The 14,381-nt window shown below is 40.8% G+C and overlaps 1 protein-coding gene across 3 annotated transcripts in view; it reads right to left on the minus strand.

Annotated features, from left to right (window-relative positions):
* Positions 1-14,381, minus strand: part of STAT1 (signal transducer and activator of transcription 1) — a 39,669-nt gene that overhangs the window by 16,436 nt on the left and 8,852 nt on the right. For all 3 annotated transcript variants that reach the window (XM_045031890.1, XM_045031891.1, XM_045031889.1), the window contains exons 5-15: positions 13,584-13,673; positions 12,571-12,649; positions 11,034-11,125; positions 10,290-10,441; positions 8,940-9,098; positions 6,983-7,075; positions 4,729-4,788; positions 3,288-3,317; positions 3,099-3,192; positions 1,291-1,332; positions 499-582 (exon numbers count right to left, since the gene is read on the minus strand). In XM_045031890.1, coding sequence (XP_044887825.1) covers positions 499-582; positions 1,291-1,332; positions 3,099-3,192; positions 3,288-3,317; positions 4,729-4,788; positions 6,983-7,075; positions 8,940-9,098; positions 10,290-10,441; positions 11,034-11,125; positions 12,571-12,649; positions 13,584-13,673 — 975 coding nt within the window. The remainder of the gene's footprint in view (positions 1-498; positions 583-1,290; positions 1,333-3,098; positions 3,193-3,287; positions 3,318-4,728; positions 4,789-6,982; positions 7,076-8,939; positions 9,099-10,289; positions 10,442-11,033; positions 11,126-12,570; positions 12,650-13,583; positions 13,674-14,381) is intronic.

A 14,381-nucleotide genomic window follows, 5' to 3' on the forward strand; every position in this document is an offset into this window, starting at 1 on the left:
AGGTTTTACAAACCAGACTCAGCTTTACTTAGGTGCTGAGATTGGAAAGAATCAAAATACAACGGCCCTATCACTATATGTGGTGACACTACTAAATATCATCAATGTATTTGAAAACAACAATGGAGGCAGAAAAAATGCTGAAAATTCTAATACAGTAAAACCTTAATTTTATGAATACCACTCTTACAAACTATTTTTTCCCAAGAGGACAATAAAAATCACAACAAAAGTAATGTTAATGAAGAACAAGCACACGTCTTCAGTGCATCGAAAATTCCTTTGCACTGACTTGAAGGACAAAAAAGTGACACAGTGCACCATGCTGCATCTTATACACCACAGCTACTGTAATTCTGAGACATTCCTAAAAATTGAACTCAGGTCCCAATTATTTCATAAAATAGGGGTTTCTACTGTACTTAAATAACTTAGAACCTCTGAATAAAATTACTCAGAATTAATTCCACCCCTATCTAATCTACGTAGTAACCTTACCTCTAGATCTACTACCAGCCCAGGCTGGCACAGCTGAGTTTCAAAGCTGAGGGAATGAAGTTCTTCTGTTACAATGAGAGGACCCTTTAAAATACAATCATAGGGAATTAAATGATTAATCTCAAATCCTTAAAACACTGTAAAACATTTTAAGCTGTTAGGATTAATATGTTATGTTAAATACTGTATGGGACCCAATTTGGTAAGGTACCTTCTATTTCCCCAGCAGTGGATAAGCTATGAAGTTACTGTCAGTCCAAATAATGACATTTGGTATTCACTGGTTAATGTAAAAGCAAACCCCCTATAAGCCATTTTTCAAATATTCAAATTAAGTGCTTCTAGGGATTAGAACAAGTGTCATTACGCAGGGAAGGGAGCAGTTACTGTGTCCATCTTTGATGGTCTCCTGGCTTAGACAGAATGAGTCCCCTCGAGAGCACACGGACATAGCAGCAGGAACTTCCTGAGTCCCCTCCATGTCTGCTACTGAGCAATCCCAAGGAATTCTGCCATTGGCAAAAATTCTTGTTAGAGCCATGCTGCCATGGGGAGGCAGGCACAAAGGAAAAGCACCGAGCTGGGATCTTCCATATAGTACAGCGGCCATGTCTGTGATTCCAGGGCTTGCTTTCCCTGAGATGGCAAGTTCCTACTCTGCTCTGCCCATTTTCTTCTTGAGGACTTTTCCATGGGACTGGGCAGTTTGGCCCACTATCGGGCATTTAATAGTCCTTAATATTATAAAAATAATTGGACCAAAAGAGGGGAGAAAAAGTCAGTGCTGCTTACCTCATTAGTTCTGCTTCCTGTATTTTTTTGTTCCTTTAATTGCTGCAAACAAAAAGAACAACCCAAAATAAATGACAGTCCTGACTGAAAAAGTGACTGTTACACATAAAAGATGTGAGTATTTACATAAATAAAGTAGCGTTTGCACAGTCCCTTCTGCATAACTGGCCATGAATCTGCTGCATTAGTCTCTGATCCTCTTTAGCTCCCAAACGTGGGAACCAGGGGATCTGACTGTAGATACAGTGGATAACTGCTGTCCTTTATAAAAGCATTCTGCTGTGAAAACAGATATTGCAAGCTGAATTAATATCTTATTATCATGCTGCAATGATTGTGTAGAAAAGGCCTTTCTTAGAGGCACAGCAACAATTATTGATGAGCGTGAGATAGACTAAATAATGGATTATCATCAGTGCAGCATCCACCCTATATCTGTCCAGGAGAGTGTCAGCAGACTCTACCATTGTTAGTGCCATATATATATATATATATATATATATATGGCACTAACAATGGTAGAGTCTGTTACCAGACTATATATATGTCTAGACCAGGGGCAGGCAAACTTTTTGGCCTGAGGGCTGCATCGGGTTTTGGAAATTGTATGGAGGGCGGGTTAGGAGAGGGGGTCATGGCCCAGCCCTCAACTCCTATCTGCACTCCCCCTGGGACTCCTGCCCCATCCACCCCCCCATTCCCTGACGGCCTCCCCAGGACCCCTGCCCCATCCACACACAGCTGCTCCCTGTCCCCTGATCACCCCCAGACCCCCGCCCCCCCATCCAACCCCTCCTCTCATTCCTGGTGGCCCCTCCAGGACCCCTGCCCCATCCAACCACCCCTTCTCCCTGTCCCCTGACTGCCCCAGAACCCCTGCCCCTGACTGCCCCCTGCTGCCCCATCCAACCCTCCCCTCCTTCCTGACTGCCCCCCCCCAGGACCCCAGCTGCCATTCAACCCCTTATTTGACCGCCCCACCCCCTGACCACCACCCCAACTCCCCTGCCCTCTATCCAATCCCCCCGCTCCCTGCCCCCTTACTGCGCTGCCTGGAGCACCGGTGGCTGGTGGCACTACAGCTGTGCCGCCGCCGCCACCACACAGTGCAGAGCACCAGGTCAGGCCAGGGGAGGGGCCAGGAGCTCAGGGGCTGGGCAGGATGGTCCCACGGGCCGTAGTTTGCCCACCCCTGGTCTAGGCATATAGGAGAGAAGAATCCCTCATCTGAATCCTCCATTTGCATTTCATTCCTCTCCAGATAGGAAGGGTAGCCAGTATCCATCCTAAATCAGCATGGCAGTGAGATTATTTAGTCTGCTAAATTTGTGGGGCTGTTGTTTAAAAGCCCCTTCCCTAGACAATTCAGCTCTAACCTTTCCTTCCCGATACATCTAGAACCTCCCTATTCATGGCTTGCTGCAAAATCCTTTGCAGAAACTCTCTCCCTACTGCCTCCACTGCTGCAGGTGTCCTCTCTTTTCCTCAAAGAAACTGATACCCTCATTACAACTCATTAGGAAATGTTTGTTTCAGGCCACAGGGCAGTAAAAACTTTCCAGTTTAGTAACAGCTTATAAAGAGTGCGACCTCCAGATCTCCTAGGACCCAGTCTTGCTTTCACTCAAGTCAGTGGCATAACTCCTTATGTAGGGGACTTTTGGCTATTTGGTACCACTAGGGTAGAAAGCAATGGCACTTTAAAGCAGTATAGAGTCAGTACTTAAAGGAATGCTTTCTTCAAACAGTGACTGAAGACATATTAGACAGTGATCTAAAAGTGGGAAGGCAAGAAAAGTGTACCCCACCAGATGCCTGAACTCTGCTGCTAGGCTTCCATTAGTGGATTCCTCCATGTTCATTACTTTTGTATTTGTTCCCAGAATGTTAAATTTTCTGAATCTACACAAAGAGAGGGGGACAGTTATAAGAATTTAATTCATTTTTAAAATACCCAACATGGCAAAAAAAATGGGAAGAATGCGAGTGCAACATACCCTTTTACTGTGTTCTTCTCATTCACGTCCCTGCAAAGGAGATTCAGATCTTTGTAAGTTCCAAAAGTAACCACACACATTGGGGGTGGGGGGGGGGAGAGATTTATTTTCCCTTATATTTGTAATTGAAAGAACTGGTTGAAAACTGGTAAAAATACTTGTGAAAAAAATGATTTTTTGGCAAAAAAAAAAAATCAGTGAAATTTCAAAACTCTTTGATCAGCTCCAGTAATCAAGACAGCAAAATGTACACTAGATTAAATGTATTTCAGATCACAGTGAACATTTTCATCCAAAGTTTAGATTATGTGCCTTTATAATCAAAGACAACCCTTCATTTTACTACACTGTTTATAACTTTGCTACTCCATTGCAAAAGATAAGAGTTCATAAGCTACTTTCATTCTAAACCCCTAATTTCAAGCACAAAAAGCTACCATTTAACTTGAAACAGTGTTGCCAGTGCTCATGGATTTTTATCATAAATCTCTTAATACTAGATGTTAAGCCCCAGATCCTGCAATCAGATGATTATTCGAGAATGATTGTTTTTGTTTTGTTCAAGTAAGTTTCTAACCCTTGTAATGTTTGTGGAGAAAAGCCTCACTGCACACTAAAGAATAGAAGATAAATAAAAAATGTGTTCATTTTTTTAAAATATCATTTTCCAGCCAATCATGATTTTTGGAGGCCTGATTTTGGATGCCTGGGTTTGGCAATAGTGTTGAATTATCTCAAGCATGTTGTTGGCTGACAGGTGAATTTTGTTTAGGAAGTTTGGTAACAATCTGTTTGGAGTTTTCTCATTTGAGTGTGAAGAAGTAGGGGTTTTTTTGGTTTTTTTTTTTTTTTTTAAAACGGTTAAGACTTTTCTCAAATGTTTATCTTTGGGGGCTCTTTTTGTATGTGGATAACTCAAAAATGGTTTTGTCTTAAAAGTTTAATCTTGTCATCTGTATAGTGCCCAATGTGGAATGCCTACTCTGCTAACTGTGAGAGAGACTAGTTGATAATGAAAGCTGTATGTGAATGAAAATAGCAGTATAGGGTCAAATTCTGCCCTCAGATATGATTAATGGGAAATGCGCGTACATGCTCACACATAATTTACCCACACAGTGAGTGACTTTCCTTAGCAAATAAGGCTCCAGTACTACAATGAGCTCTGCATGGGTGGGACCTATGTGGAACTCACTGCAGGACTGAGTCTACGTCTTTCCCTGTGGTGCAAAGGTATACTAGAAATGGACAAGGACATGGGGAACTGTTCTCTTGCACCTAGCGAGGAAGCAGAATTATAGTTAAAATAGGGGAAATGGCTCCTGTGGTAGCTGGTACAACAAGGTCCAAAGTCAACTCTGTCATTGTGTCTATCTCATGTGGTTTTTACTAGGGCTGATTATCATAACTATATACAGGATATGAAAAAGATGCAACTTACTTATCAAATAAGACTTTCACTTTTAAATTATAATTCAGTTCCTGTAGCTTCACCAGCAATCTGGAAAGAGAAATAAGTACAGATGACTGCAACTGCACAGGCTTCTTGATTTGTCAATCCATTTTTTAAATCAATGAGTCAGCATGAAATTTCCACTCTACTTTTGACTTCCCCATCTGAAATTCCTTTCCATTTTTTTGGGTCCAATACTACCCCCATTTAAATCAACAGACATTTTGCTACAGAATTCACTGAGAACGTGACTGGTCCCTTTTGACTGACTGGATACTGCCCACTCACAAAGATGACTCATCTTTGACATATTTGTTGATTCTTTCCATTTTGAATAATAAACAATGCCTGTACACAGGCTCTGAGCACCCTACCATTTATTTGCAATTACAAAACCAAATAATGCAGCGTAGCTAGCTCACCCCATTTTTCTGAAGCTGCAGCTCATAATTAAATGCTAACGCACCATACACTGGTCTATACCTCAATCCATCTAACACTTTTCAAAGGTAACAATGAAACAAGTGGTCCCTGTAGCATGCCCTGGAGAGGCAATTCCACTCTATTTCAGACCAGGGATAGGGATGCAATGAAGAGTCCATGGCACTGATGGAGAACATCCCACCAACCACCTCCTCTCTATTATAATCAAGGGGAATCTGGCGTGAGCTCCCATGCTAAATCACAACTGGAGCAGTGTCTTACAGGGAGACCAGTATTACTGAGAACTATGCAAAAGACAGGAACTTTGAAGGCTAGGCTTGGAATGGAACTGACTGTCACCCACCAGGGAAAGGCCATTCCTAACCACTTCTATGCAAAGAATTATTCCAAGTTTAAGCAAAGTAAGTAAGTGTATTATTCGCTGACATCTATGCAAACTAAAGGAGCTTCTGAACGGTGAGGAGATATTGTCAAACTAATTATAGTTCTAGTCAAGGAAGTGTCATTAAATATGGTATAAAATGGCTATTGCTAAGGCTCTACCAAATTCATGGCCATGAAAAACACATCATGGACTGTGAACTCTGGTCTCCCCTTGTGAAACGTGGTCTTTTGAGTGCTTTTACCCTATATTATACAGCTTTCACGGTGGAGACCAGCATTTCTCAAATTGAGGGTCCTGACGCAAAAGGGAGATGCAGAAGGGTCTCCAGGTTATTTTAGGGGGATCACGGTATTGTCACCCTTATTTCTGCACTGCCTTCAGAGCTGGGCAACCAGAAAGCAGCAGCTGTTGGCCAGGCACCCAGCTCTGACGGCGGCATGCCACCAGCAGCAGCACAGAACTAAGGCTGGCAATACCATACCATGCCACCCTTACTTCTGCGCTGCTGCCTTCAGAGCTGGGGGGCCAGAGAGTGGCGGCTGCTGACTGAGGGCCCAACTCTGCAGGCAGCAGCACAGAAGTAAAGGTGGCACTACCACACCATACCATTCTTACTTCTGTACCGCTGCTCGCGGTAGCTCTGCCTTCAGAGCTGGATCTCAGCCAGCAGCTGCCGCTCTCCAGTTGTCCAGATCTGAAGGCAGCACTGCCACCAGCAGCGGTGCAGAAGTAAGGGTAGCAGTACTGCAATCCCCACCTCCCCCCACAATAACCCTGTGACAACCCTCCACGCACACACGACTTCTTTTTGGGTCAGGATCCCTATAATTACAACACTGAAATTTCAGATTTAAACAGCTGAAATCATGAAACTTATGATTTTTGGAATCCTATGACCGTGAAATTGACCAAAATGAACCATGAAGCTGGTAGGGCTCTAGCTAAAGGGAAGAGGACAGGGTTTAGGGGATTTATTTTTACTCCCCAAGACTCTGCCTCTGAGCAATCATGAATACAGCCTAGTGCTTCATGGCTAGTCTAATGGTGGTTCATCCCTCCCCACATCAAAGTGGCCTGAAGGGTTTACACTGTATGCCTTCAACTCCCTTCTGTCTAGGAAGGCAGGACTGTGTCACTAGATACCAGGCCCCTGACCAAACGCGTAAAGTCAGAGGGTTCCAACAGAATCCTGGTCAGTTCTCAGCTGGAAGGAAGTGGAGCAGTGAGTGGGAAGAGGGATGCGTTGAGGGAGGAAGAAAAGCAGGGCCCAGGGAAATGCTGCCAGAACACCTTCTCTGTCACAGAGCGCTCACTAGATTTTGTTTCTAGTCACTTAGCCAGATGGAAGGTTTTGTGGCCCTTTCAACTACAGGATGTCAATGAGGTAACAGGCTTAACAGAAAGAAAAATTACCTCAGTTTTACTGTGAACTGCACTCCAGTCTTCAGGACCAACGGCCTCTGAGGATGAGTTGGCATGCAAGGCTGCCTCTCCACCACAAAAGAACTGCAGGGGGAACAAAACCATGGACATTTTGAGCTACATTAGTACAATACTGTTAAAAAGTGACGACACTTTCAGCACAAAACAGATTGCACAGTCTAATTTATTTATGACAATTATCCACATTAAATTGGTATTGTGTGGACTTTCAGTACCTATTTATTCAGGTACTAAATCCTTAGACTCTATTCTTATTAAAGTGATATGTTTTTAACTTGGATGGAACTCCAAAAATATAAAACTTTCATTTCATCAGGGCTTTAAAAAAAAAAAAAAAGCACTAAAAATAAAATTAACCATTTGAAGAAAAAAGAAAGCTACTTCACGCAACTTTAAAAATCAATCAGCATGTAAATAATAAAGGACAGAACTGGTACAATCATAAGTGAGATAGAGTGTAAAGTAACAGAATGATCCATCAGCAGCACTATGGATTACTAAGTTCTTAAAGTGTTCATACTGTGACTGGATGTCAGGCTCTAGGACGGTATTTGCTGTGCTCTTCTAATTGCCCTGGTGTCTGGCTGTTCAAAATTTGACGCTAGGCGATTTGCCTCAACCTCCCACCCCGCCATAAACGTCTCCCCCTTACTCTCACCGATATTATAGAGCACACAGCAGGCAGCAACAACAACGGGAATGCTGGAATGCGCTGAGGACTGACCTAGTCAGTAAACAGCGCCAGCGAGCTTTTTAAAGTGCGTGACGGTGAGCTGATTGGGCTCCATGCTTGCTGTGCTATGGCGTCTGCATGGTTAATCCAGGAAAAAAAGGCGCAAAACGATTGATAGCCGTTGCTTTCACGGAGGGAGGGGCGACTGAGGACATGTACTCAAAACCACCCGTGACAATGTTTTTGCCCCATCAGGCATTGGGAGCTTAACCCAGCATTCCAATGGGCGGTGGAGACTGTGGGAACTGTGGGATAGCTACTCACTGTGCACTGCTCCATGAGTCAATGCTAGCCACGGTAGTGAGGACACACTCCGCCGACTTAATGCGTTTGTGGGGACATACACAATCGACTGTATAAAATCGATTTCTAAAAATCGACTTCTATAAAAATCGATTTAATTTCGTAGTGTAGACATACCCTAAGGAAAATGGCAAGATTTAGGCCTTTATATCTTCTCCATTTGCACTGATTCTAATGGAGCAGGAGCAGATTTCTGTCCCTTTCACCTGTGGGTTAGCTAGTGTGCTTGAGTGGGACTCAGGAACTGGGGGTTCTATTCTCAGTTCAGACAGTAACCTGTTTTGGGATCTTGGACAAATTACTTTACCCCTTTGGACCTCTTCCCCTCCCACATCTCATTTGTCTCATCTGTTTAGCCTGTAACCACTTCAGGGCAGGAACCTTATGTTATATATTTGTATGGTGGGACCCTGATCTTGGATGGGGCCTCTAATTACTACTGGAATATAAATAACTGCATGGAGATGCAGGGCTATTCTGACTCAGGGCACTCCTAACTCTCACCCAAGGGAATAAGAGGTGGACAGTTTTTACGGTATTCCATCCTGCATATATCTCTGTGGATAGACCCCAGGCTGAACCCACATGGAGCAGCCTGCAGGACTAGAGCCTAAAACAAGAAATGGACTAAGGGGCCAAAGCTTGATTCTATGTGCGCTGAAGACAATGGCAAAGCTCCCATTGACTTAAGGGGTGCAAAATCAGGGGCTTAAACAGGAGAGCTTACAGGGAAAATCCTAGTAACAGACAGCTCAGTTTGTTTGTTTGTTCGTTGTGAAGAAGAAAAGAAAACAGTAGGTGGGGCACTAACCCATGTGTGTGACATGTTAAGTGGGGAAAGTCTACCATCCATTCACACAGACAGACCAAACAAGCATATTCAATCATTACCTCTGAATGAGTTGTTTGAAAAGACTGCATGTGCGGTCTTGCAGGACTTGTTTGTTTTTTGTAATGGGATCTGGATCATATGTAAATTTCTGCTCCAATTCCTCAAGCTTTTTAAGCTGCTGACGAACTTGCTGAAGACTCTCGGCAACAATAGTGAACCTGCAAAAACACATCTTATTTATTATTGTTACCAAACACTGGTATTACAGTAGTACTCAGTCTCCAATTAGTATGTTTCTAAGATTCACAGTCCACAGGAACTTGTGAGCTTGTCTCAGTGGAAAAAAGTTACGATGATGATGTAGGTCTGGCAAGGATTTGTTGTTAGTGCAGGTAAATATTTAAATCTCCAAAATCTGCCCTCTTCATCTCTCCTTCCCATGTACGTACTGTGACCCATTTAAAGTAATAAGGAATGGAAGCATTTCCTCAAGTTACTTGGAGGACGTGTTTTGTGTATTGAAGCAAGGCATGCATTGTAAGGCTGCTTAAATAAATTGCTGTACTGCATTTGGTGCCATAATGGAGATTTCTATCCCCTCTACAGTGCATTAGCTCTGCAGCACAGGAAATTATATTTAAGCAATCTGAGTGCTAACATGACATATAAGGTAGTTTATATGATATTTAATAAAGAAAACTATATTTCTCCCCCAATTAGAGCCCTCGTTCTCTAGGGATGCATTCTGATGGTGACAAATTCAGTGGGACTTGCATCATCTTATACCGAAAATTACAGTAGAACCCCATTTATCCAATCCTCCATTATCCAGGTCTCCCTATTAACCAAACAACCAATGCACACAGGTCCAGAAGCAAGCGATCTCTCCTGCTGCCACTAGATGGTGCTGCGGCCTTGCACCTTCCCATTCTCCGGATTATCAGATCTGACCCGTCTCAATTAGATCAGATAAATGAGGTTCTGCTGTAATGTGTCCTTGATGGGGAAACTAAGTGTCAATTTACTACATTAATCAGAACAAATACTATACTTCCTAGAGGACGTCAACATTAACACCAAGGCTCAATCTGGCCTCTGCAACATAAAAAGGCAAATTGTACTTCACGTACAGAAAATTATACGAGAAAGGCAGTCAATGTTTTCTTCAGACTTCCTTGAAAAGAATGAATACAACACATTATTATATAACTTTCAAGAGCACAGTGAAATATGCTTGCTGGTTCTCTTGTGGATAAAAAAGTTACAATTTTAATAAAAGTAAATTGACTGTGAGCCAAAATACTCTCTCTTTAAGCATGCCCATTTCAAATATATTTGCTTATCAGACTTTCCTTTGTGGCATGTTTCAAAATCCCTGGGGTCAGATCAACTGTGATGTAGAGACTTACCAGTTTTGAAGCTGGTCAAGGCAGGCATTGGGTGGGCCACCAATACAAGCAATTTGTTGTCTATGCTTCCATTCAACAAGCTCTTCATTAATCAAAGCACTTTGTGTGTGCTCTGATATATTCAACAGATTTATTATTTTGCTCACCACTTCCTAAAAAGAATATCAGATTCCTCTGTTTAATTGTTATATTTTAAGTACATTTAATTATTTGCTTTATCAATTAATGCTGCATCTCACAAAACTTTGCAAGGAATTCTGAATGATAGAAAATCTACTCTGCTAATGTGAACTTGGAGAGCTGTTCTTTTTCTTCAACCAGCAGAGTATTTGCTTCATAACCAACAGTTTAAACTCATTGCAGAATTGGGGCTCACACGATTACAAGACATGTATGACTATTTAAGAAAGGTTTAAACAAACAAAAAAGACAGCACTTTTTAGCATGACTAATGAGATATGACACATTTCCTTTCCAGTTATTGCACCAGCTTTAGCTGGTTAAATAAGTGTTCAAAACGAAAAGGCTGGTTTAGTAAGAAAAATCCTAAAATAGGAGCAGTGCAATTCCTTTAAGAGGTTTGGACTCGCAATAACAATGCAAAGGGCAAAAGAACATTTAAACAGGTATTAACAATCAAGCTGCTTCTTTGTCTAAAACCATGGTTCTTTTATATCCTATGATAAGCCAAGCCAAAGAGAACAAATGTGAATCTTTTCAAACTAAAGTATTTTGGAGCATCACCTTTCGCTTAAGGTCAAGTGTTAGAAACATCTTCTGGAGGACAAGCTGTTCTTTCTTATATTCATCCTGTGCCACTCCACTGGGCTCATTTTCTATAAAATAAAATCAAACAATAGAATAAGAAATATTTTGTATGGGGGAGGGTGGGAGAAATTGTTTTTACTTTCAGTTAGACATTCAGAAGTCTGCAGAAGCTGATGGCAGCAGAGTCAGTACAAAGTGCCGAGGGAAAAGCCTGTTACTGTCTCTTCCTGTTTGGTGACTTGGGAACTGCTGACAGATTTCAAGAAAGGGAAAACCACATCCTTTCTTCTGCTTGAAATGATTAATTTAAAAGCTCTGTAGTTCTCAATTACTTTCACACCCAGGTTTCATGAGGGATTTAGATAAGGGAATCTCCAAAATTACTCAACTGGCCAGCCTCCAGATTATACTGTGCTGTTTAATGCTTAGAAAAATATTCAAAAACTCCGAAGTTCTACTTTTGAACAAATAGCCAGTCCTACATCCTTTACTCATGCCAGTATAACCAGTCAAGTCACATAATGAAGCGTTTCACCATCTTTGATATTGAAAGTTCAATTAAATAGAACAGTGGCATCCAATTCTCTCTGGATGGCTCTCATCTTCAGTTCAACACTCTTTGTATTTGCTAACACTAAACAATTTGTTTGTTAAACAGTAACTTTGTTTTTTAGAAGCCAAGAGTTTTGAAAACATGCAAGATGACAAATCCTCATTAATGGCTAGTCACTTTCCAACTTTGGTTTTGAAAAATGGAGTCTTTTTAGAATGTTTTAAGAACAGAACCAACCAACTTTAATCACGCTGGTCCCAATTCTACTGAAGTTAGTGGCAAAACTCCTATTAACTTAAATGGTGTAGGATCAGGGCCTTTTGCAGAGGCAAAAGGGGAGAGAAGAGAGAGCTCCTCTAACTCAAAAACAGAAATCCGTACTTTCTTCAAACTTTAAGATATTAGGGAAAAACTCCTTAGCAGAGACCAAGTCAGTCAAGTTTTAGCCCATAAAGAATTTTTATCTCAAAACTAGTAACTGACTGAAAACAGGGATCTATATAGTGAATATGTAATCTCAATTTGTGATTCTCTATATATGAGAGGTTTACAAGTGCATCTTTATTTAAGGTTATAAGGTAATTTCATAATAAAATTACTTATATATGCAGCAAATACACAATAGCAGGGAGAAGCCCAAGCTCCAGTGATAGGATCTAGAGCTGAACTGTCTCAATATTTATGGGGTTTTGAAGTTGGTGTTTCTAGTAACAATGCAAAGGACAAAAGAACATTTAGACTTGTATTCAAGAGGCTTTCCAACATTACGTAACAGTGGGCATTGTGAGATGAAATATTTTAGGCATGACTTTTCATACCATAAGAAGGAAGAACAAGTAAAATTACCCCATCGTTTGCATTATCTCTGAATTTGGCTGTCTCTAAATCCTGATTTCTGGTACAATCTAATAGATTTTTTTTTCTGTACTATACTTAAGATTTCTTATGGATGAATCTCACCTCTGTTCTGTAAGGTTTTGCATTTGAAGTCATATTCATCTTGCACATCCTCTAGAGTCTTGATGTCTTGTTCTACTTCCTACAAAGCATCAACATTGTAAAACACAGTTAGTCAAATAGATTTGATCATCTGAGACTTTTACTGATTGGCAATCCTGTGGTACCAGCTACTTAGAGATCACAGAACATTAGGGTTGGAAAAGACCTCAGGAGGTCATCTAGTCCAACCCTCTGCTCAAAGCAAAAAGAAGGTAGTAAGAAAAATCCGCAAACTAATCACTGCCTTCTCTGCCAATGGAAAGTGCACTTGTAACAAAATGGGGCTAAAGTCTGATCTTGCATAGTCCCACACAACTTCAATGAGATGAGGAGAATTCATGCATGGCATGAAGGCAGAATTTGGCCAGTGAATGGTATTTAAAGATTTTGGGACAAATCCTTCAGCCCTCACCCAGGAAAACTCTCAGGAAAGTCAAAGTAAGCACTACAGGATTTGTCCTACAGAAGATTATCAACCAAGATTAAGAAGTTATTTAAAAAAAAAATGTGCAGGGAAAAGCCGTAGAGGCAGGTCTGATTTATAAAAGCTCACGATCTGGCTTCTATTAATTTTTATTAGTGAACCATATATGATTTCTCAAAATAACTCCTTTCTTCTATAGTGTCGCTTAACATAGATATCTGACAATCTAATCTCTCTATCCATCCATCTCATTTTAAAACTTTCTCCTGCTGTGTTTGAAATTTGGGAAAGACTAAACTAAAAATCTGATTCCAGCCACAGTATGACAGGCACTGGGGACATCCTGCATCTCAGTACTGCTGAAAAGTGATTAGGTAAAGTTTTAAAAACATTTTACTGGTGGTAAAAAAGCTGAAAAACAAACAAACATTCTGCTGAACTCACGATTGCCCTTTCACAACTTAGACACCGAAAATATTTTCCTGTTATTAGAAAAATTAAATGTAGATCCCCAAGCAAAGCCTGGAGTCCCACTTTGACTTTTACTTACCACAACGTTGTTCTTCACACTCCTGACTTTCATATCTAGCTCCTTCTGTTTGTCCAGCATTACAGTATTCTGTATGTTCCCCACCTGCATCTGCAGTAGAGAGGAGACCAAAAACAAAAATATTGGGTTTCTGGTTTTGATTAACACAAGCTACAGTGTATTTGGTGCCATAATGAAGCCTCTAACAGAGCACACTTTGTTCTGATAGTTCATGAGCAATTGTTATATACATCATAGTCAAAGAATTAGGTTTAAATAACTGGAAATAGAGGAAGGCTGTAATAAGGACAAGGACTGGGGTGTGTGTGAAAATTTATAAACTTCGCCTTTTGGGTGACACATTGTACTTTATATAATTTCTAATATACTTTTTCTGTGACTTGTTTTTGGCAAGCAATGATTTTATTTTGTATATTTTTCTGACATAATATAAAGATAATATAACATCTGAGAAGGCTGGGGTTTGTTTGTTTTTTTATAGAGTTGGTACAGATGTTGGACTTTGAACGTGCATTTACATGAAGAGTAAGAATGGGGCAGGCATTTGTACAAAAAATTCTGTAAATTGGTGTACAGTTGACTTTTTGTGCATGTAAAATATAAAGCAAGATATCTTAGGTGGATGTAATTGTTTGAAACTGAATCCAAAAATAATTTAAGTAGTTAATCCTACTTAAAAGCCAGGACACTTGAAGGACAGGCTGCTTCTCCTTCCAGTAGTAATGAAATAGGTATAGCAAGGCAATGAAATAGGTCAATGAAATAGTCAATGGAATAGGTATAGCAAGGCACTTCAGA

The sequence above is a fragment of the Mauremys mutica genome, chromosome 10 (genome assembly GCF_020497125.1).
Source record: "Mauremys mutica isolate MM-2020 ecotype Southern chromosome 10, ASM2049712v1, whole genome shotgun sequence".
NCBI lineage: Eukaryota > Metazoa > Chordata > Testudines > Geoemydidae > Mauremys > Mauremys mutica.